The following is a 24,889-nucleotide window of genomic DNA, read 5'->3' as shown; positions in this document are numbered from 1 at the left end:
TCACACGTCCACACCTGCACCTGTGCGTCTGCTCCTGAGCGTGTGCACATGGACCTGGGAACTGAACAAACGAGGTAATAACCCTACAGTGTGTGTTTGTGCCTGACGTGTGTAACAGGCAATGCGTGTCAGTGGACAGTGAGAATGCAGTGATGTGTGCTGAGTGTTCCTGATAAATACAGGAATGGGTTCTTTTCAAGTGCTGCTCAGACCACAGACAGGAAAGAAGACGTACGTCTGCTTCAAAACAGGGACGACCTGAGACAAGTGTGTGAAAAGCTGAGCACGTGCCCCGAAGAACAGCTTTGACTACACAGAACAAACATCCACGGGCGACCCCAAACACCCGGGGTAGTGCGTTGTCTGCACGGTCGCGAAGTGTGCAAAGTGGCGACGAGGGTGCGCCAATACAGCAGGGGCATCGCCCTGGCCTCTCTGCACACTGGCACGCAGCGACCGGCTCCGGCTGCCTCCACGCGCGGCCGCCAGCCTCCCTGATGGGAGGGGGAGGGGCCGCTCACACTGAGTGGCAGCACCCGTGGCAGCACTGTCTGGACACGTGGCCATCTCAAGGGAGACCCTTCTTGCCAAGTAGAAAACACACCCACTCCCAAATCCGGCTACATGTAGTACTCCTCCCGTGGAAGTATGTGTAATGCATAGAGAATGTATGTACACGGCACTAAAGAGGGATGAGAATCTCTTCATTTTTGAAGGAACAATCATTACTCACGAAGTAAATTTCACTGAAAGATGAACATTTCGCTGAGACATTTTGTGGGTTTCTAACTGAGAAACAGAGCGAGAGTTTTATAAGCACTCAACGACACAGTGCTGACACTGGGGACCGAAGATGCTGCGCCCGCAGGGACAGGGAACACGGCCCCGTCCTGTCCTCTCCACGAACGAGGCCCCTTTCCTCAGGAAACTGGAGCACAGGGAACATGTGGCTGTGGGAATGCTCTCCCACGTTCTCTCTCACACACGAGATTTACGTAGGTTCTAAGGCAGCAGACTTTCTTCGCTCTCTCCTTTGTGTGAATACTTGAGAACAAAGCAAACGAGAGAATGCCAGAACTATTAAGAGAAATACCCAAGATGCACTGGAAAATACATCTATCACAAAAAACCACAAAACAGAATTGATTCCATTTCTAATTAAATTTCATTTCTAAATATAATGTTTCAAATTAACTTTCGCTTTAATGTGGCAAGGTACACACACAGTGGTTGACGTGGCAGCCCGGCTGCTATCTGGCGGCGGAGTCAAAGAAAAACAAATACACGAAGACCTCTGAGTTCATCCTGTCAGAAGACCGCAGGAGCTCTTTAGAAGCACAGTTCAAAACTTATTCCTGTTTGAATCCCATGAGATCATCACAGTGCCTAACACATAGTGAGTACTTAGTAAATATTTGTGGAATTGAATTGTGAACTAGCCAAGTGGATAATTACCAAAGCATACAATTTATACACCTCTCTTTAGAAACTGAAAAAAAAAAAAAAATCCAGGAATCCGAAAATGGAAGGCCACACAATTTGGACTCCCCTTCCTCGGGCCTCGGGCTGGAGCACTGCGGTGGGCCCGCCTTGCCCCTGCCCCCGACGCTGACCACTGGGAGATAACGGAGAAGGAAAGCAGTCCTAAGCCAGGAGAAGGGAAGGAAAGGAGCAAGGAAAGGAGCGGCAACAGACATGGGAAATTCCCACACAAGAAAAGCAGCTTCTCAGGCGATAAACAAAGAGCTAACTAAACTTGTCCAGTGTTCGCTGAGATCATGTATCAGTTAAAATATTCTCTGCTTCCAAACAAAGCACCTTTAGGATATTAGCAAACTTGAAAGAGGAAGTGACTTTCTTGAAGGAAAACAAAAAGCCCAAGAAACAAACTACAGAACGTTTTCCCAGGGAGCTTCCACAAGGATGTGCTTAGCAGTCCAAGTGTAAGAGGCGCGAGTGCTGCAGAGATGACGCAAACTGCACAGGACGTGGCCTCGATGCCAGTCGGAGGACGAGTGACTGCGGAATGTCAGAAATTCAGGAGCTGCGCAGCACACATTCTCGACAGCACAAAAATTTTAAACTATGTCCAATAAGCATAAACCTGTGTTTTTTATGTTCTAGGTTTTACTTATCAACCACCTGCATCAGAAGCACCTGCCATGGAGCCAGGCGCCCCAGGCGGCAGTGAAGCTAGGAGGCTCTGGGCCGAGTCCGGGCTGCCCTAGACACGTGGCTGAGGGCCGGCCATGTAGCATGTCCCTCAGGTGTCTCCTCTGTAACCTGGGGATGACACCCACCTCCCAGGGATGGTGGTTATGCAGATGCATGTTATGAATGTCATCTGACACGTACAAGTCAATAATAGCAAAAATGACCAACTGCATATAAAACGTCAGTTTCATAGATCACTAACAAAAAATGTTTTTTCTAAAGTATTTTTAGTTCAGATAGCACATAAGTGAAAAAACATAATTATTAGTGTGTCTTCCTCAACTACTTTAGGTGAAACTGACATCAGGTAAAACCAGCCATTTTAAAGTGAACTTTAAAGTTAATTCGGGGGCATCAGTAACTTCGGGTGTCACACAGCTACCCCCTCGCATCTGAGACACTTTCCCACCTGAGGGACCCTCGCCCTGCCCCTGCATCCCCAGGCCACAGCAGCCACAACCCGCATTCTCTCCCCATCGCCTGGCCAACATAGCTCACGTCTGCAAGTGAAACCACACGTGTGACCTGTTGTGCCTGCCCTCTTCCACACAGCACAATACAGTGTTTTCAAGGTCCACCCACATTACCCCATGTCTCACTTCCACTAAGTTTCATGGCTCAATACTATGCCAGTGTGCGGAGGGACCCCAGTTTTGTTTAGCCCGTCATCCACGGTGGACATGTGGGCTGTTACCACCTTTGGGCAACTGTAAATACTGCTGCAGCCAACACGGCTGTGTGTGTATTTGCTTGTGTCCCTGTTTCCAATTCTAAGTTCATCTGAGAAGGCCTTAATTTCTCCTTCATTTTTGAATCAGTTTGCTTTTTCATCATCCAAGGACATTTTTTCACTGCTTTTAGAGAGAGGAAGGGAGAGAGAAACACTGATGAGTTGCCTCTCATCCCATAGGTATCTGAACCGGCGCGGTGTGCGGCCAGACCGGGGCCCAAAAGCACAAACTGTGTACGTGCCCTGAACAGGAGTCGAATCCACAGCCTTTCAGTGACATGACAAAACCCCATGGGCCAGGGCTTGAGTGACAGTTTAACTGGCTGCAGAGTTCTTGACTGACCGTTTTTTCTTTCACTATTTTTAAATACTACTGTGATTCTCCTGCTGATTTCTTACCTTTTTTAAAAACATATTTTATTTATTTATATTTAGAGAGGGGAAGGGAGGGAGGAAGAGCAGGAGAGAAACATCAATGTGTGGTTGCTTCTCGTGCGCCCCCCACTGGGGACCTGGCCCACAACATAGGCATGTGCCCTGACTGGGAATTGAACCAGCGACCCTTTGGTTTGCAGGCGGGCACTCAATCCACTGAACCACACCAGCCAGGGCTCAATACATTTTCTTTTAAATATTTGTTTTTTAGAGAGGGGGAAGGGAGGGAGAAAGGGAAGGAGAGAAACATGGATATGAGAGAGAAATATCAATTGGTTGCCTTTTGTTTCTGTGAGGAGGTGAACCCGCAACCCAGGCATATGCCCCGACTGGGAATTGAACCAGCGACCCCTTGGTTTGCAGGCTGGTGCTCCATCCACTGGGCCACACCAGCCTGGGCTGATGCCTAACCTTCTTACTGCAGAGCCCTCACACGTGACAAGTGGCTGCTCTCAGCGCTCTCTCAGCCCTTGGGTTTCAACCCCACCCCACGACAGTGTGCCCCAGGGCGGCTCCCTACGTACCTACCTCCCTGGGGTCACCAAGCGTCCTGAATCTGTAGACACAAGGCGTCTATCAAGTGTGGGAGCTAATGGCCATTATTCCTCCAAATCCCTCCCTGCCCTTTCTCTCCCCCTGCTCCCCGGACCCCAGCTGGTGTGCACCTGTGCACTCGCTGCCATCCCATAGGTCTCCTCAGACCTGCAGGGTCCGGCAGAAGCCACACCACTGTGGGAGGTTAGGCGGGGGTGTGAAAGTCTCTCACGAGATGGACAGCACTTTGAACATCTCACCCGAAATGTCGTATGATGGGCTTAAGTGTTGCATTGTTATGTGACAGAATTACACGGTTGGGATTTCGTACTAAAAGATTTTTATGTAACGAGACAGGGGCGTTGTTTGTGCCACACCCTGTATGTGTTTTTCTAATTCTTCCTTCTGCTCCTCAGATGGGATACGTCATGGGACCCAGGTTCAAGCTCACTGGAAGTTTCTTCTGCCTCCTCTGATCTGCTGCCGAAGCCCACTGGCGATTTTCCTTCTAATCTCTTGTACTTTTCATCTCCAGACTCTTCTGGTGCTTTCCTCGGTAATCTCCACGCTTTCCCTGGCATTCTGCACGTGCTCACACATCGCTCTCCCAGCGCCTTCAGTGCTCATCGCCTCCAGCCCCTTCGGCGCATTTCCGGTGGCTGACTGAGTCCTGGTCTAGTACGTCCTCAGTGCGTCTTAGGGGAAGGGGCCACCTTTGCCTCGCGGCACAGGCTGTAGCCATGTGTTCAGTGACTTCTCTAGACTCATGTTGTCAAGTGTGTGTTCCCTGAACAAGATTTCCTCGCACGTAAGAGACGTGGGGGGAGAAAAAGAGGAAGAGAGAGAGAAAGAAGGAGGGGGAGAGGAAGCAAGGAAGGGAGGGCTCTGTGCCAAGGGCATCAGCCCCCCCCTCACCGGGCTGTCCGCAGACTGCTCTGCTGGCACCTCTGCCTGCACAGGGCCCAGGGACTGGCCAGAGGCAAAGGACCTTCTCAGGTCTTTTCTGAGCCTGTGTCCAGCTCCAGCCTCGAAAGCTGTTTCAAAATCCCCCCGTAAGCGTGGGCACTGGCGAATGCCCTAACTGTCCAGAGAATTTCTTTCACCAACTACTCTGCCTGGCATTTGACACTGCTGCCCGTCTCAACTGCTGCTTTTGCTCCAGGTGCCAGAGCCTTACACAGGCTTGCGAGATGCCTGCTGCTTTTTGGCTTTTCTGCCTTGTGTGAGTTCCTAGTAGTTAAAAAAAAAAAGACCAGTGTTTTGCACCAGTCCCTCAAGTAGCCCCCAGACAGGCCAGACAGACAGACACAAGCCTCGTGAGTAAGTGCTGCTGCGCTCCCTTCAGAGCCAGACGCAGAGCCCCAGACTGGGCATGTGGACACCGTGGGGGGTCGGGAGCAGGGCAAGCCCTACACGGAGCGGCTTTCCAACATGGGTTGGCCCTGCAGAGACTCTGTCTGGTGAAGGGAGCCAGTGACAGAAGGCCCATGCCACAGGCCCCACGTGTGCTGAGGGGCACGCCCACGAGACAGCTCGCAGGTTGGCGGGAGCAGAGTCGGTGGGAACAGTGTCGGGGCTGCCTGTTAGTACAGCCACCGGCTCTCTCTAGAGTATTAAACATGTTCTAAAATTATGGTGGTGATGGTTTCCTAACTCTGTGAATGTAAAAAAACCATGGAACCATGCAGTACATGAAACGAATCCCAACAAAGCATGAAAGAGCTGCCCTGGATGGGACTGTGTCAAATGAATGACTCACTGTGTGGACATCTGTCTACAAACAGAAGACACAGCGTGCTCTGCACACCCTCGTCTCAGACATACTCCTGGGCCCCAGTCCCGTCCCCCCCCCCCCGCCGTGGTCTGGCTCACACTGCCGTTTCCCTCCTGTCTCGGCCCCTGTTGTATGAGCTTCACCCGCTCTCTTCCTAAAGCAGCACTCTGTTTCTGCTGGGACTGGGAACCACAGCAACGAGCTCTTCAGGAGCACAGATTAAGCAGAGGGGAAGGCCTGAGTGAGGGACGAGGAGGAATGGGCGCATGTCAGTCACCGCTCGCGGTCTGACGGTCGTTCTAGGGGTCAGAGTCCTTCCCTCATGCACAGCCACGGACCTGGCCGTCGGACCTTCACGACTGTGTTCACGATACAGTGTGAGGAGAGATTTAAATGCAGTGACGTCATGCTTCACGGGAAATGTGCACACACGAGGGGGTTTCACACATGTCCAAGTACACAAGTGGGACAGAGCACGTCAGGCGATTACTGATCCATGTGTACATGTGTGTATGCATGCATCGTGTGTGTATATCTGCAGTCACACACATACATCCATGAATCTAGAAAATGAATACAAATCTGCCCTGAAATTGCAGTATTAGGTAAGAAAACTAACTAGATACCACACGCAACCTCACGCCACTCTCAATGACACATGTCCTTTCATCTGTGTTAGCTCTGATGCGGCGCTCACACCGGACAAGCGATAGACCAGACGGAGAGCGCCTTGCTAACCTCTCACTGTGAGCTTGCTGTACAGCTGTGAATTCACCTCCTTGTCTCGCCGGAAACGCCGAAATTCATCGATTGCTTCCCTCATGATAGTGACAGCCAAGACAAACCCCTGTAAAACAAAATGAGACTCGGTATTTGAGAGAGCTCGACTATTAACAGAAAAGTAAGAAAGTGCCCTTTTACTATTTAGCTCTACTCTCTTCCCTTCACTCTGCAGCGGACCCCTGAACAACACGGGGGCGGCCTGTGTGGGTCCGCTCAGCAGGCTTTCCCGTAAACACCTGTGCAGGCTCTGGTCTGGGGCCGGGAACTGGGGGTGCAGGGGGCCGACTGCACGCTGCGTCTATGCCACTGTAGCGGGGGACCTAAGCACCGTGCACTTTGGAACCCGTGGGTGCACCAAAGTTCCGGGGGAGTCAGGAGTCATTTGCAGACTTCCGACTGTGTGGGGACCAAACCCCATGTTGTTCCCAGGCCAACTGCATGTTACCTCTAAAACAGAAAATGAATGAAAACAAAGAAAACCACAAAAAGTAACAGTGGAACACTACAGAAGGAATATGAGACAGTAATAGATTGACAATTCTACTATCCCAAGAAAATTTTAAAATTCACATCATAATAGGTACTTCAAGCTAATCGCCAGAAAGCACTCAGCGACCCAAAGAAAACACAGCCCTCCGCGACCTTCCTGACACCGGACTCAGAACACTCAAGTGTGCAAGTGCCCAGCGAGCAAAGGCTGACAGACAATGCAGCACCGTCACCCCGCAGCCCCCGGGGGCCACGCGGGTCCTCGCTGCCTTCCCCACTAGCTCAACATCACGCGGCAGCCCCAGAGAGCACGGCTAGGGTCCATGCTTTCTCTCCTTTTCTCAGGTAAAAGCCTGAATACAGCTCTCTGTGCTTGTCATCCGTCATGAACTGTCACACCGCTGCCGTGCGGCTGACACCCTCCTTTCTCATAGGCTGCGCCGCATCTTCGCACGGACACACACACACACACACACACACACACACGCTGCCTGTCCCCACAGCCAGGTGCCAGGCTGCTCTGAACGCAACCAGCCGGCTTCCACGTAAAGGACAATCACCTTCCATTCTAGTTTTTTCTGTACCAACTGGCTACCTGCAGCAGGCCGCCGGCACCCGCATCTGGTCCTCACTGATGCGCACCCTTCTGTGCCCTGAGTGCTGCAGGCGGCGCCGGCCGCCACCGGCCCAGCACACCATGCACCTTGCCCAGATTCTGGCTCCAGAGGCAGCAAGTGCCTCAGGGAAACTTGCCCCCCACCCCCCACCGACCCTCTGCAGGGCTCCTCCCCTGAAGCTGTGTTCTCTCTCAACCCGTGGGCCCTGCCCAACAGCACTGCTGATCTACCCCGAAGGAACAGGTGAGAGGATGCAGTACATTCTTCCAGGTGCAAGGAAGAAAGAAGACATACAGTCTATATAAACTAAGAAGTGATAAAAACTGTCAGCAAATAGCATTAAACTAGCAAGACACTATGTTTAAAATGGGAATATCTGTAAGCATTATTTGCCTTTCAAACACTTATATACACTGAGCTGTCAACCAGGAGCTGCCTGGACTTCATTGAGACACTTCAGGACTGACACGTCAGCCAAAGGCGAAAACTGCCATCTCTCAGGATGTCAAGAGCCAGTGAGCGGACCCCACACGTCATCCCAAACAGCTCGGTGGGCCCAGGAGACAGCCGGGAGAGGAGTGGGGCTGGGGACAGGCCTGCTGTCCCAGGAGGGTGCCCTGCACACTGCCAGCAGGGGTGCTCTGGAACTTCTTCCCCCACCCCCACTGTCCCCGCCAAGCCGAGCGCACAGCTAGGGGCTTCAAAGGCTCTCGGTGCCAGAACTCCATAATGTCTTTTAGCCAAGGTTCCATAATATACAGTGACAACATCAGGTTTTTAAAAATCTGATTAATTTACCTATTATCCAGTTCAACTCTTAAAAGGATATCCTAGCCCTGGCTGGTGTGGCTCAGTGGACTGAGTGTGGGCCTGTGAGCTGAAGGGTTGCCGGTTCGATTCCCAGTCAGGACACATGCCTGGGCTGCAGGCCAGGTCCTGTGGCGCGTGAGAGGCAACCGCACATTGATGTTTCTCCCCCTCTCTTTCTCCCTCCCTTACCCTCTGTCTAAAAATAAGTAAATAAAATCTTTAAAAAGCCCTATATCCTAAACATTTAATAATGAACTTAATTTCAAAAATCTTCTCTTACCAGAGGAGCCCAGTAGGTGTAGAGATAACCTATTTTCAATGCTGGCACAAACTGGGAGCAGGAGACAACCAGAAAATAGAGATTCAAGAAGAACTTGAATTGTTCATATAAAACCTAAAGTGGAAAAGAAAAAATTAACAGTCTCTCTAAGGAAAATCTTTAATACCTCATTAAATAGTTAAAATCAGCACAATACCTAATTAACTGCATTTCCATGGAACAGTAAACATGCCTTAAGTCTGAATCCATGTAACAATTTTGACATTAGCCTTCCAAAAAGTGAACCCTATATAAAGAAAGGTAGTATTAGCCCCACCCTGTATTTAGAACAAAACTGGTAAGAATACCATCAGAACATTCAACTATGTTACAAGTGTCCTTGAAAAGCTTTCGACTCTCCCGTGTGCAACCGTCCCGTGTGCAACCGTCCCGTGTGTGACCCCTCTTCCATCCTGTGAACCTTCAGACACACAGCCAAGCAAGCAGGACGGCCCGGCCTCCCCGAGGCTGAGCTGTCGGCGAGGACACGTGTATGAATGTGCGTCTCCACACCGACTCAGAAAACACTGCGATGGAAAAGTCGTGTTACCCTTGCATTCATGGAATGGTGAGAAATAAAACATGGCAGCCACATTTCCTGACCGTGGACATCTGGGTAGCTTTACAAAGACGGAGTGAATAAGCAACACATACACAGGTGTGATTTTCCTGCAGAACTGCCTTCAATTCCTCAAAGTCCTTACTTCACTCAAAGTATAGGAAACGGTAGAATATAAAGCTGTAAATGACAGACCAGTTTTCAGGAAGATGGCTGCCTACATATTCCTCACAGTCCCCTGATACTTGATCTCAACAATAATTTCAAGTATAAAATAAATACCATCATTCAATAAACTGTTAGAAATGCAAGTCCTGTAACTTTTTGTTTTTGCTTAATTCAAACAATTATTTTTAAGGTGGAAAAACAAGATTTAGTATATTAACAGACTTCTATTTACAAACTTTCAAATTAAAAGATTTAAACTGAAATTCAAATGGAACTAAATAATGTTTATAGATGAGAACAATTCATGTAGCACATTACAATTCCAATGAAACTTATTACAAACTTGCAACCAGCAAGCCCAGACCTCCTTGGACGGCACCATCCACGCCACTTGGAAGGCCTGGGAGCTTTCGCAGAGCAGGGCCCTGGGTGGAGTGCTTGCTGTGGACTCAGAGTCGGGAGCCACGGCTTTTACAGCACGAAGGTATCCGCACCATCGCACAGCCGTGGGTGCGACCGAAAAATCAGTTACACTGATAGCACATTTACGTTCGTCATCGTGTTCTGTTGGAAATGTTTGGAATCACTTCATAAATTAATCCCAGCAGGACAGAGGGCCCTCTTTCTCCTCAGTGATTTCTTTAAAATCTCAGTTAGCATAAATTATACCTATTAGCAATTCAGAAATTGCCATTCATGCTAAAAACGGAATAGAATTCCTACTGTGCAATTACCAAATGTTTCTAAAATACTACGTTTTAGATGAAAAGACTAATTTAAGAGACAACCTAAGAAAGAATCACTCACACAGTAGCAGTGGTGCAGACCACCCACAGGTACTGGGGGCAGCCGTCCGGCGGCCACGCCGGTCTGGGGGGGTGGCAGGAATGGCAGGCCGGCTTTGAACCTCTGTCACCGATACTTTACTGTCCACTGAAGGGACGGGGGACCTTGAGGAAACTGTACCAGGCTTAGCCGACCCACGAGTTTTTAACAAAACCCTAGAGACAGCAGTTCACTACAGGTGAGCGCGCTTCTCTGTCTGAGACACACTCGGCGTGTCATTGTCCTGATGGAAGGTCCGTCTTCGAACCGGAGACATCGGTTTTGTGTGCTTTAATAAAGGCCCACAGTACTTCTCACGTACTTGCCAACCACTGAATGGACGGGTGGACGGGTTGGGGGGCAATCAATGCCCATGGAAAGTCGGCATGACAAGGCAAGTGACACGCGAAGGACAAAGCAACCCTCATGGCACATAACCAAGAGACTTTCTGGCAAAACAGCACAAGAGCAAATGCCTAGAACACGCCAGAAACTTTGATAGGGAAATACAGTGAGTACCAGCTTCCCTTCGACTTTAGAAAGATAAACAAACCTGTCATCACACAGGGAATGGTGCACCCAAACCCAAAACTGTTCAACTACTTAGTACTGTAGACACACATTAACTCAGTAGTGTAACTTAATAAAACATAATATTTATACTAATTTAAAATCAGGATAACACCTATTTAAAGAGAACTAGTGTTATAACAATACAACAAGGCGTAGAATTTATAACGTGAAGAAGAAAAGATAGTCATAAATACTCATAACCACTTTGTTACTAAGTCATGTATTTGAAAAAGCTGTGTTACTTTCATTGTGAAGTTCCTGGGCAGGCTTTCAACGCTGTATTCCACTTTGCCCTCCGAACAAATTTCTAGCTAAACAAAATTTATACTTATTTTTGATCATTTTAATTAGCTTTACTTGATTAATTCTACAGTAATGTAAATATGATGTTTATCTAGAACTGAAAGCAATAATCAAAATGTAAATTTTCTTCAGATGAATTCTATGATGTGTCTATTAAAAATGCGTGTGAATCATTTAACGATAATTTAAACATGGTTGAAAAGAAGATGACACAATTAACAAGGGAAAAAATTAAAAATAAAGAACAAACGATGAAAACAAAGGAAGCCAGCAATCTCTGACAGACAACCGTCTTTAAGAATCTGAGAGTCTCACCCCAGGAATAAAGGTAAAGATGTTGTATTTCTGATTTTTGATGGAGTTTCTGGGGTGTTTCTCCTCACACTTCTCAGGGTGTCCGAGCCACACGGTGCGCGCTTTCAGCTCTCTCTTTCTCCGACAGACGTTCATCAGCCAATCGCAGCAACTGCACGAAACAAGAGACAGACGCCGTGTGTGCTCTTTAAATTAATTCTACGTGTTTCAAGCCCATGATGGCAGCTCCCGAGGTCACCAGACCCTGACTGCGCCTCTCACGCTGGCTGCAGGGGTTTCCCAGGGCAGGACAGGACAGACGCACCGACTCACAGCTGATGGCAGATACTGAACCTGAAGGGGGCAACCCCCCTGAGCAGACCCATCTCGGGAAACGAAACTACTGACCTTCCGGAGCAGCTGGGGCTTCCGGCGCAGAGGAGAGGCCCGCTCTGGAGCAGTGACTCTCGGAGTGCCAGGCGGTGATTCGATGTGACCACCCCCCACGCAATCACTGTCTTCCTGTCTTAAAAGATGGCAGTTCTAGCAGCATTAGCATCAGAGGGGCACTGAGGACATGATCCAGCCATGCGCCCTAAAACTTAGGGACGTGGGCCCCAGCACAGTCTCCCAGGAGCGAAGGTGTGCACCTCCCTCCACTCCCGAGGCCCCGCCCTCTGACGCTCTAAAACATTACACACCAAGGCCTGATGCGCACATCCCACAGGTGCCTGGCGTCCTCCTGTAACTCTGTATGCAATAGACTGAGATGCCTAGACTTCCAAGACATAACAAAGTTATCCATAGCACTAGGCTACGAATAACTATTAACACACGAAAGTGTTATTTCTGATTATTGCCTTATGTAAAGTCAGAAGCAAGAAGTGGCCAGGGAGCCACAGCCAAATCACACACCACTTCAAAAAAATACACGAATCTACACGCTGCTGGATCAAAGGCCTGGCCCTCCCCTGGAACGGCCGCGGGCCTGGGAGCCGTCAGGTAGACCCGAGGAGGACCGGCAGCTTCAGTGCCGAGTCAAAGGCGCGGAGCCTCAGGTGAAATCCTTGCAGCCTCCAGCGTGGAGGCCGTCCTGGGCGGCAGAGCGAAGGGGAACAGAATTTGGGCAAAGTGACATGAGGCCAACACACTGCTGAACACCGATACATGAGGAGAAACGAGGAGAAGCCTTTGGAAGCACATAACCAGGAAGTTTATGTAATGGCATTTCTATGAGGCTACAAAGTTTCCAAATTGTCGATGATTTAGAAGATACTTTCCCATTTATATATAAATCACCTTACATAAATTGAACCTGAATCCAATAGTGAACAAATTACACTTTTTTCTTAAAAGGTTTTAGGGCGAGTAGCTTGTCACAAACGCCTCCATCATTGATGTGGTGTTCTAATGTTAAGTAGAGCACCTCCATGTGTACACCCAGATCCTGTCATCTAAGTCTGCAGCCACAGCTAAGAAACTCCCCAAACTGACAGCCAGCTTCAAAAAATTAGACAATCCGCATATCCACCAGGCCCCTCTGGGTCCAAGCCAAAGGCAGCACAGCGCTCGGGCCTCGTGGGAAAATCGCACTTTCCTGTGCCCAGGCTTCTGCACCCACGTGTGGGGCACGCCCACTGCCTGCGCAGAGCCGCTCAGAACCCGGAATACGCCCAGCACTTGATACCCAGCGCTCGGGGTAATGCCAGTCAGACCTCGCTCTCCTGCGGACAAAGCGGTTTCTGGCCAAGAGTAGAATGTGAATCTCGTGAAAAAGCCCCGCCTGCCCCAGAACCACATGTACCCACATGCTTCAGAGCCCCGCACAGGAAGGACAGTCGGAGTTTTACAAGATGGACAACAGAAAACAGAGTTTCGACATGCAGAGCTGGGATTTTTTTGCCCGCTCATAAAAATGAGAAAGCAGTTCTTTAACCGTGAAGAAACTGGAGCCGACTCATTATTCCCTGAGGGCTTCTGCAATTCCGTAGCAAGCTGACTCCTCCCAGGACCTGCGGGCGGAGACCCATGGACGTGCTCACACCGCACTGCTGTGTGCTGGCCCCCTCACTGCAGTATCCGCCAGCGGGCCTGCTCCACTCAAACCGCCTAACTTCATCTATCTTCTGCTCTTCGACCCACCCCTGCTAACATCAGTCACATCAAACTTTACCTCGCCTGGTACTCGGGCACCGAAGAGCAGCAAATACGCAGGACTGAAGACCCGTGAGGGGTGCAGAGAACGGGCGCTCGCCCCAAGCTGCCGGCCGGTTTGTCCTGGGGGACGAGAGTTTCCTCGGTGGCGCTTTCCCGGAGCGCAGACGCCTGCGACCACCCATCCGGTCCCGGGGCCACGTAGACCGACCAGCACTGCCCAGGCGGCCCAGTCAGCTTCTCTGCACGGTCACCACTTCGTAAGACTTCACACACAGGTCTTGCATGTTTTATCGCACCGCTTCAGCGTCCCCAACGTGGATGGGTGTTGCTGCTGCTGACACCTACATCGTCAAATACGCCCTCAACATTCTCCTCAGGAAAAGAAATACATTACAGATGAAACCCGACATCCGGCTACATTCCATCGGCGCAAGCAGAACCCCGTGAAAGGCCAGAAGTGGTCACTCTAGCAATGGCCTCATGCTGGGAAGAGACGAAAGAAAACACTCAAGCCTGCAGTTCTTGGTGACCCGTGGGCAGTGTGCGTGAGCACCACTGTGCCCTGTCAGAGTCTGCACTGGTCACAGGGGCCGGCCGTGCCCCTGCAGCGAGTGCCCGCCAGGACCACAAAGGGACGAGCCCTGGGCTTGGACGCACACCCACAAAGAACACTCCTGGAGTGCTGGCTGCTGAACCTACAAAACGGCTTTCTAAAAGACACAGAAGTTTCAAACTTGGTTTCCCACGTCAGCAATTTCTAGAATGCTGTTTAGCCATGAAATTCCTTCTTCATATGAAAATCTTACACAAACATAAGAAAACCAGGCGTAGGGACCACTGTGACTGGAAGCGGATGGGGCGACAAGCCCACACCCCGCATGGCCTCCCCTCCTGGCTCCATCTGCTGATCCCCAAGGGGTTCCTGGGTCCCCAGGGGTCGCTAGAACACAGTGTCAACACCGCTCCAAGAGCCGACCCAGAAATCAAAACAGGCGTCAAACACCTGTCTGCAAACTTCTAACAGGATGATGTGAAGGACAACAAACAAGGTATCTTTCTGCAATCATTTACGTTCCTCTCACAGGCAAAGAGATGCAAGTTCACGATCAAAGTAAAAGCACTGACTGCAGACTTCGAGCAGCGGGGAAGACGGTGACCGTGGGAGCCTATGCGACATGCTCCCTTCAAGGCGTCAGGGCACTGGTCAGTCCAAGCCTGTCCCGCCTGTCCCAGGAGCGGGCAGGGCGGGCAGTGGCAAAGGGTCCCTGATGTACAGGGTGCTTTCACGTACCAAACTCTAAGGTCGAAGGTGAACCAATTTAATACACACCACACACAACATCAGTTTACCTCGACCGCCAGTGACCCTGTTTAAAACACGAGTTTTTCTCTTCACGTCTTTCCGGTTAAATGAACAGAAGACGCTTGTCCCAAGTCAGAGCAGAGAGTCGGCTAACGCGTGCAGCCACCGTGCGACCAGACTGCGCTCTGCAGGGCCACAGCTCCCCTCTGGAGGAGCACACAGGTCAGAAACGCCAACATGGGGAGCAGAATTCATTTCCCCACGGACTAATTATGAACCACAGATTTTCTCCTTTTTTCAACATCAGCACCTCCGTACAGGGCATGGTTTCCCAACCGCTGTGCTGCACACCTGAGACACACACAGAACAGTGCCGAATGGGAACATGGGGCTCTGGCTCCCTGTGCCCCTCCAAGCAGCACCGCCTGTCCGACGAATGTGACTGACCGCCAGGACACCGTTCGCACGGACCCTGCTGCGGCGCGTCAGGGGATGAGTGTGCTAAAGCTAAGCATCTGCCTCACGTGCCAGGCAGAGGGGCGCCACGGGCCACACACCTGGTGCACAGGGACGCCCACCCTCCGCAGAGCAGCCTCGGCAGCCCCCGCAGCCCGCGCCTTCTCCGCGTGGCCCTGGCCCGGGGCAGCGTGTGGTAGTCACTCTCGTCGTTCTCGAAGCCTTCCTCGGACATCATGAGTGGCATTTCATCCAAGTGGGCAGACTCGTCTTCCAGCTGGTACCTGGTGAACGGTGAGAACAGACCAGAGAAGACCGTGTGAGGATGCAGCAAAAGCCTCTTTTTCTTGGTGCTGTAAGTAAACTTTGACCACAGGTTCTGCCTATCCCACGAGAATTTAAAATGTGTGCGAGACTCACTGCCAAGATGACCGTCACCGCGCTGCGTGGTGGAAAGTGCATCTGAAAGGCACAGAAACCTCACTCTCAACGCTTAGACCTGGGCAAGACCTGGGCAGACCCAGAGCTGAGCGCCGCCCGCCCCTCAAGCAGCCAGGCGGGAGACTTGCGGAAAGCAGGTGTGTCTTCCTGGGGACACCTCACTGCTCCAGCCAAAGGGGCTGTTCCAGGCCTTTCTGGGCCCTCCACACCCTTCACATCGTCCTGCCCAGATGGCCCCTGTCACCACCAGTGCCTTCCCAGGCCAGCCCTCCCACGGGGTCAGAGCAGTAGGCAAAAAACTCTGATCTGTGTACTGGCCTAAAGGAGAACCAGTGTTTCCTCTTAAAAACCCCTTTTGTCTCCGTCTCCTTATAACACAACTTCTTCAACAACAGTCGGCTAGGAAATGAATATTTATACGGAATGCGGTTAAAACTCACAACACCACTTAAATACAGTACAGTACAGTATACAAAATGAGATTTTTAGCCTTGTTCATTATGTTCTCCAGTCACTGCGCGGCATTCAGCAAGAGTCACCATCCCACCGACTGGATGCTGGAAAGCGGAACAATGAGTCTGAAAGACAATGAGCAGAAGCAGCATCCTGCCCGGCAGCCTCAACTGCAGAAAGGAGCCTTTGAACTGGTGAGCAATTTATCCCATTTCCAGAGCAATTTTCCTATTGTATTGAAGATTTTACCTCAGTATTTGAAAACAATAAGATGATGAATAATGGATTTTTTTCAGAGACAGGCTAAGCAGAGAATCTTAAGTGTCTTTGTTGCCTAGTGTCATACAAACCTGATTGGTTTGTCACTCAAGAAAAATCAACGTTTCCAGCAATTAAGTATAATTCTGGAAACATATTTTTAAAACGAGTAAAAACAATGCGAACAAAGACGACAAAATGGATGATACCAAGCCCAAGAGTCCTGCCATATAAGAAGAGAAGACAGCTATCTTAGCTGCTGCCAAAGGCTTAAAAAACATTAGGAGTCATCAACCACACACTCAAAAACCAGAAGATGCATTATTCACACGCACCTAAGTAAAAATAGGTCAATACAATACCCAGCTTCAACTCACATTTTTATCAAGTATAACAGCTTTATTGCTTCCACTTTGATAAGAAACATTTCTGAGAAGTCAACTGATACTTGAGAGGAATACCTTTAAAATATGCCAACGCTTACGCCTTCTTGAAGAAAAAGAAACATTCCCCCTTTGCCCACACGCTAGTGAAATGAAAAAACACAGCGCTGTCGAGAAATGAGTGTCTCCTCCATCGAACGCAGCCCCCAAGTGCAACTGGGGCACGAGTCCCTACTAAGCAGCAAAGTCACACCGACCACCAGGGAACTGGGACTCCATCTGTCTGTCTGTCCCACAGCAGTGGCAGGGCCACACAGGCCCGCGATGCCCGGGAGGCAAGGCAGGGGCTGCCTGGCGCACAGGCCTGGCCCTCTGCGGCAAAGCCACGCGGAGGACAAGGGGCAGCTAGCCCCTGCAGCTGAGAGGGGCCGTGGGACTTGTATGCACAGGGACCCTTTTCTGAAACCCTTGGTAAGAAACTTCAGTGCCCATCTCTGGCCATAAGACATTGTACCCGTGTGCCACGAAACTTGAGACGACGGGACAATATCTAGCGTCCTGTCAATGCCGGTCTGGAGATTCCGGGCCAGCGGCCTCCATCCACACGGCCCCATGGTCAGATGCAGGAAACAAAGCGAAACATTTCCATTCTGGCAGCCTGAACAAGGTCGCCCACCTGAGTGAGCCACAGACGCACTTTAAAGGAAGTGTTGGGCCTTGAAGAATGTGTCTCCAACTTCCCGGAACCCTGAGCTCAGGGCACTCGGGTAAACGCTGCCTGAGGGACCCCCCTGCACTTTCATGGACCACCCAAGCAGGGGAAGCTTCATCTTCACAACCAGTACAATATTTGTAGATCCTCACCCTAGTTATAAAAATTTTCAAGATCCAAAGAAAACTGTACACAGACATTCAGAATAAGAAAACCAGCATTCAAAAAACCTGTGTTGTCTCCACCAAGAAATACTGTGGAGATAATCCGACATCGGCTGTCTGTTCTCAGCATGAGTCTCTCCAAACACTGGTGTTTAGCGACTGCGACACTGCAGCAACGGTGGGGCAGGGCCAGGGAGGGGCGCTCAGAAGATGTTTGAGGGACACAGGTACCAACGAAAGGACAGAAGCACAAACATCGAGCGAACGGGTACCCTTCTCCTCCCCAGGCCCTCACAAGCAGGCCACAGGCTGACTGGAGCTTCACGAAGGCGGCCTCCGTAAGGAGCTGCGTCCCTGGCGGCCCAGGGACACCTGTGTGAGGTGCGCGGCCTCTCACTGACCTGAGTACAGATGCACGGGCGCACTCGTCCTTCACTGTAAAGAAGACAGCGTGATGCTTACCATTTATTGGCCCATTCTCAAGTCACACTGAAGTCTTCTGCTGGAAATCTTCATAGTATGCAAACCCAGCGGTGAAGATTTTTACACTCCGTACAATTCACCAACATTACACTTTAAATATATGGCATTCCTACACTGGTACGATAGCAATGAAATAAAGATAATTTCAATTCGGGGAAAACGGGAGGACCTTTGAAGCACATCACTACGACTCCTGGGCACAGTGCGCACCAGACCAGGCTTCCTGCAGCCTCGGAGAGCGGCGTCCGAAGCTCGTCAGCAGAGCAGAGCAGAGCCGGTTCTCCGACACCTAATTCGCTTCCAACCGCCAAAGAGGGGAGAAAGGCCTCATAGTCCAAACTTCTGTTTCTGGAAATACAAGACTACACTGTGCAAGTTTAACCAACACCGCCCCAATAAATGTGACAAAAAGCAAAGACTAGCCTAACCTCCACTTTTTATTTTTAGTTGTATTCTCATATGTAGCACACATTTCTCAAACTGTACATATTTTAATCATCATAACTTTCACAGGAAACTTTATCCACTGCAGTTGTGAGTCTGCAGTGAGTCAAAAGCACACTTCACGAAGGTGCGAGCTGTCCCGCACGTTTCACCACAGGAGAGAAGCCTGTAGGGGCAGCTGCTAGGGGCAGGCGTCCTCTGGAGAGGCGGGAATGTCCTCACCGCTGACTGGTAATGGCCACACTTACCTGTGAGTGCACTGCGACCCTGCAACTTACACTTTCTGTGAAAGACCGTGTGCTGTGTGAACTGCATCAAAAACTGGGAAGGAATGACTGCAGGAATAAGACTTTAAAATAAAAAGAGGAAAGAAAGAACAAAGGTCCATCACCCTCCCCTCCAGTTGCGGACCAGGATAAGTGGATGCCTCCCCATCCCCCACGCAGCACTCCTGCCCTGGAGGCAACGGGGCAGGTGGAGCAAAGAGAGAAGGAGGCTGACCAGGACCGGCCGCCAGCCCAGGGGCTGTGCCTCAAGGAGTGCCCAGTGCTCCGCTTCCGCCTGGTGGGTGCCACACTGCACTAGAGGCGGTAGCCAGAAGAAACCACAGGCACGGCCCAAGGACAGACAGGTCCCTCCAGCCGAGGGCCAGGAGGGCAGCCTGGCAGGAAGGGCACCTGAGATGGCACCTGCACCCCCCAGCCACACGCTACAGAAGAAAAGCACAGGCCCCGTCCACCCGGGCAGCAGCATCCGGCAGCCCGGGCTCTGAGGCTCCGCTGCCCTGAGGCTGTCGCAGAAGCGGGGGAGGGGACTGAAAGTGACAAAATGTTTTTCAAATGCTGAAATAAAAGAACTGCCAACCCCAAATGTCTATCTGCTGAAATTATCGTTCAGGAATAAAGGGGAAATGAGACATTCTCAGATGAAGAAAAATAAAGAGAACTTGTTTCTAGCAGACCTACCTTAAAAGAATAGCCGAGAAATTGTTAAAACAGAAAAGAACTAATAAAATAAAGAATTCTGGGGAGTGACGAAATAAGAGAACAGAAAGAGCAAAAAATGTGGCTCAATACAATACGCTTTCCTTCTCCTCCTGAATTTTATAAATTATGTCTGAAAGATGAAACAAAAATTGTAACACTGTTATTTGGTTGTAATTATATGTAAGAGAACTATTTATGCACTTTTACATATGTAAAATTTACATATACTTTAGAAAAAAAAATTCTCACCTGAGGATTTCCATTGATTTTAGAGAGAGAGGAGGGGGGACAAAGAAAGAGGGAGAGCAAGAAACATTGATGTAAGAGAGGAACATCGATCGGTTGCTTATCAAGAATGGTCTGATCCAGGGATCAAACCTTCACCTACAGATGTGCCCTGACTGGGGATAGAACCTACAACCTTTCAGTTACGAGACAACTGTATATATCATATACAGTACATATAATTTTACAAGACAACTACATTACCAACAGGCAGCATTCGAGGACATAAAAAGGTAAGACTTCTGCCCTTCACTCAAACTGACAAAACGTCAGTGCCGTTACACTGTGATAACTTCTGTATGTGTGATACCCAGACATACCACTAAATATCCACACATAGGGACACACTGAAAAACACCGGAGATAAATCAAAATGGAACTCCAAAAAAAATGTTCCAGTAGCCCATAAGAAGGCAGAGAAAAGAAAACAGAGAAACAGAAAACACAGACAACAAAAAGCAAAATGGCAAAGTGGGCCCTAATTTACCAATCACGACACTGAATGTAAGTGCCCTAAACACACCAAACATCGGCAGAGCGGACGAAAAACATAAACCAACCACACGCCAAGAAATTCACTTTGAAGATAAGTAGGTTACAAGTAAAAGGATGGAAAATTATATGCTAGGCAAACATTAAAAGAAATCAGGAGTGGTTATAATAATGTCAGGAAAAGTAAACTTTGGAGTAAAAACATTGTTAGAGGCAGACAGGGAAATTACGTAGTGACAAAAGTGTCGGTCTGTCCGGGACGCAAAGCAGCCCCCAGTGTGTGTGCACCAGATGACAGCGCTGCAGACCGGTGAGGCACAGACCAGTCAGGTGAAAGGAGAAAGAGACAGACGCGTGGTCACAACTGATTACGGTGAGCGACTTCACCGTCCTGCTTGGAACAGCCGACGGAACAGCCGGATGGCACACCAGCAACACAGAAGAACGCAACACCGCTCACTGACAGGACCCGATCGACACTTCAGAGCATTTCACCCGGCACCAATGCCGCGTACTCTCGCTCAAGGGCCTTTGGGTTCTTACCACTGCAGACCGAATCTTCGGTCGTTAAGACATACTGCACCATTTTGCAGATTTAAAGCAAAACCACAAGAAGTGTGTTCACTGACCACAAAGGAATCCCATTAGAAAAGATATAAATAGGACCCACACTCTCCTAACAGTGGAGACAAACTAGCCAGGACCCCAGTGAAAACCATCAGTCACACCCAGACCCAGAGTGCTCACAGTGTGAGTCAGAAAAGACAACCCCCTGACACCAAAGCCAGGGTTAACTCGGACACTGGGCCTGTGCTGCAGTGTTTTAAGCAGAAAACATAAAAATGCTTTAGCAATCAATTATGCATTCTCTTGAAACAAACAGAAATTATAAAACTGAAAACTAAAATAGTGAAAATCAAACATCACTAGGTGGAATCCATAGCAGAGTGAAGATGTGAGAAGACAGAATTCAGGGACTTGAGAACAAACAGACAGAACTTACATAACGTGAACAACATGGAGAAAAGAGACTGGAGAAAAGAGCCTAAGGGAGCTATGTAGCACTAACAAAGACCCAAGCTTTGCAGCACTGAGTTCTGAAGGGAGAGAAGAGAGCGGAAATGAAGGAGTTCTGGAAGAAATGATGGCTAAAAACTCCCTAAGTTTGGTGAGACAAAAACTAACAGATGCAAGAGCTTAATGAATGCCAAACAACATCAGCCTAAAGAAATCCACACTAAGATACATCATAACTAAACTTCTGAAAAGCAAAGGCAAAGAAAAACCTTGCAAGCAGCACAAGGCGAGAGGAGGCGACCCGTGTGGGAGAAAGACAGCCGACTTCCAGATGGAGCCCTAAAGGACGGGAGACAGTGAAACGTGCTCTCAGGGGCTAAGAATCACCAGCCAGGACACTATCCCTCTGGAATGAAACAAAGACATTCTAAGATAAATTTCAAGACTGGCTAAAGGACGTTCTTCCAATGGAAAGGAAATCATGAGGGAGAGAACCAGGGAGCACTGGGAAGGAAGGGTAACAGGAAGAGCAAAAACGGGCCCCTACGACGGGTTTGCCGTCAGGAGTTCCCTAAGTGGCACTTGATGGTGTGAACGGGAGACATCGGTATGATCTGATGCCCAGCGTAGCCGTATGGTGTGGAGGGAGAAGGCGGGTAAAGGGAATGGAAGGGAAGTCAGGTCTCCACGCTTGACTCCACACAGGAAAATGCCGACACCCGTCCCCCATGCTGGTGACTCCCCTGTACACGGCAACGTCCAGAGCACACGCTACAAAAACCATACGAAGACCTACACTCAGAAACACTCTAGCAACACCAAGGTACGTTCAAGTAATCCAAAGGATGGCAGGAAGAGAAACAGGAATGAGAACCAGGAAAAATAAACAAACAAAACATAGTAAAACAGCACACCTACACTCTAACCTATCAATACTAGGGGGGACCCAGTAACACCCCAGAATTATCTTCTGGAGGGCAGGCCCCTGGCAGCACAGGCTCCCCGTTCGTTAGGTGAGTGTTCCAGGTACCCATCTGTGTCCGTGGACCCGCTGGCGTTGCGAGAGGCTGCGTTCGCAATGTGCTCCCCGTTTCCTGATGGGTGAGTCCCGAGCGCCCCTGTCCACACTGTGCTGAGTGTTCGGCAGTCTCTGACCCAAATAGCAAGAGCCCCGAGCCCCACCTCTCTATTCACCCGATCTCGTCCCAAGTGACTTTTTTTGTTTCCCAGGATGAACAAAATCCTCAAAGGGAAGCGCTTTGCTGACGTAGAACAGCTAAAACAAAAGGCGTCAGGAGCACTACAAGGTATCAAGATCGACGAGCTCAGAAACTGTTCTGAGCAGTGGAGAAAACGGCTCGACAGGTACACTGCGAGGGGAAACAGAGGGGACTTTGGAGCTGACCGAAGTTTAAAAACGTAAGAACAAATATACAGTTATTTAAATAAATAAATTCCGGGTTTCTGGGGCCCCCCCTCGCAATCACCTTAAATGCACACGGTTTAAATGCACCAACCAAAAGACGGCGGCCGCGGGAGCGCACAACGAAGCACGCGCTCCAACAACACGCTCACTGCAGATCCGACTCCGCAGACAGCAGACAGCACGAAAGCACACGCCAGGCCAGCAGGACTCCGCGACCCGCAGGAGTGGCCACACCAGCGCCTAATAACGCAGACTTCAGGGGGCTGCGCGGCCAGCAGAGTCACAGAGACAAAGAGGAACTTGGCACAACAAGACACCCACCTGGAGGCCGGAAGGGCCCTGACTGTGTGCACACCACACCACGGGGCCTCCTCCGAAATAGGACGCAGAGACGCACAGATCCAGGCCGTTCCGAAACCTGCACCCACACAGGTGGCATCCTTCTGGACAATGACCTCCGGAAACTGGCCACTTACATCATTAGGGCGCCCGCACTCTCAGGGGTGCTAACAGGGAGGAAGGCGGAAATGGCAGCTCTGGCCCAGCAGGGACCACGGGCAGCTCCCTAGGTTCTCCCCTCGTGCTTGGCAAGCCCACGAGGAGCCCGCAGGTTCCTGGGAGGAAACCAGGGCTCCCGTCTCAATGAGGCATCTGAGAGCAAATGGCTGGTAAGTGGATGGACCGAGATTCACTGCAGCGGACGCGGTAAGGAAGGGACGCTCCTCAGCCACAACAGCAGCAAAATCTAAACCCCGACTCCCGGGGCAGGACGTTGAAATCTGTGGTTTTCCCCTCTGTGTGCAAAAGGCTAATCGCCCCCACAATTCCTCGGGAATAAAACTTCGGTAACTACTGTACAAAGGGCAGTATTTTCCCTTCTTGTAAGTTTGTTTCAAATTACTCTATCATTTCGTAAGCGTACAGGATTCTTCTCTTGGGGTGTGAAATAATCGAGTTGCAACCAAACAGGGCATGAGACTTTCACTTCAAATCAAACGTCTGCACGTTCGGACTCTGAACCAACTGTGGCCCACTGCACAAGTTCCCCTAAGTCTCTGCTTCTCCTTCCTCAAGGCAAACGCTGATGTCTACAGGAAGCACTCTGTAAACACACCTTGTTACAACAGGTGTGCTTCGTGAGCCCAGTGACCCGCCTTCACGTGCTCTCCCCACTGGTGAAGGCCAGGGGCTCGCCATCAGCGAGCGAGCCAGCGGTCTCCGCCCGCGTCACAGTTTGACTTTCGGACACTTGACAGTCCTCGTGACCAGTGCTCGGGGCTTCTCGCGCGCGTCGCCTCTGAGAGCAGCTCCCCCGGATCGGAAGCAGCCACCTCTCCGGGTGGACCGCGGGACAGGGCACCCCGGGGTGGGGAGTGCAGGGCTGGGGCGGGCCCCGCCTGTCCCTGACACTGCTCCGGGGCCGCTCCACGAGGGCGGTGCCCTCTAAGTGCAGGCGTACCGCGCCCCACGCACAGGGCGCGGCGGCGGTGGCGGGCCCACCTGGGCAGGGCGGGAGAAGGGGTGGGGCAGGAGGAGGGGCGGGCCGTCGTTACCTGCTGGGTCGCTCGGCCCCCGGCCCGGGCCCCGCCGCACTGTAGTAGGCCGCACGTTTGCGGCTGGCCACGGCCGCCACGGCCGCGCTGCGCACCGGGTACAGAGGGATTTGGTCCGCCATGTTCGGGCCACCGCCTCCCCGTCCCTTCTCGCCCCTCTCCACTCGCCGCTTTTCCCCGCCCTCACCCCTCAGCTCCCACCCGGTTGAGGCTCCGCCCCCGGGCCCTTCGCGGACTTCCGAAAGTCGACGACATATAACGTCACTGCGCGTCGGGGACCGATGACGACAGCACGCGGGAGGGCGGGAGGGGTGGTGCCCGAGGCTCCGCCCCCTGCTCCTCGGGGCCCGATGACGTCACCGTGCGGCGAGGGTGGGAGTGGAAGCGGTGTGTGCGGGATGCGCACGCGCCGTGTGCCGGCTCTGTGAAGCGCGTGCTGGGCGCGGGTA

General features: G+C 50.8%; 1 protein-coding gene across 3 annotated transcripts in view; it reads right to left on the bottom strand.

Annotated features, from left to right (window-relative positions):
* The window catches only part of ATP9B (ATPase phospholipid transporting 9B (putative)), a 119,733-nt gene extending 95,078 nt beyond the window's left edge, over nt 1-24,655 (bottom strand). For 2 of the 3 annotated variants that reach the window (XM_053912324.1, XM_053912325.1), the window contains exons 1-5: nt 24,441-24,655; nt 15,445-15,627; nt 11,449-11,599; nt 8,667-8,780; nt 6,426-6,534 (exon numbers count right to left, since the gene is read on the bottom strand). In XM_053912324.1, the coding sequence (XP_053768299.1) occupies nt 6,426-6,534; nt 8,667-8,780; nt 11,449-11,599; nt 15,445-15,627; nt 24,441-24,562 (679 nt within the window). In that variant the 5' untranslated portion in view covers nt 24,563-24,655. Of the gene's footprint in view, nt 1-6,425; nt 6,535-8,666; nt 8,781-11,448; nt 11,600-15,444; nt 15,628-23,208; nt 24,410-24,440 lie in introns of those variants that run through there. The other variant, XM_024580637.4, reaches the window with a different exon arrangement.
* Nucleotides 24,656-24,889: the final 234 nt, after the last annotated feature.

Source organism: Desmodus rotundus, chromosome 10 (assembly GCF_022682495.2).
Source record: "Desmodus rotundus isolate HL8 chromosome 10, HLdesRot8A.1, whole genome shotgun sequence".
NCBI lineage: Eukaryota > Metazoa > Chordata > Mammalia > Chiroptera > Phyllostomidae > Desmodus > Desmodus rotundus.
Note: the sequence above shows the minus strand (reverse complement) of the source record. Positions and strands in the feature narration are given on the sequence as shown.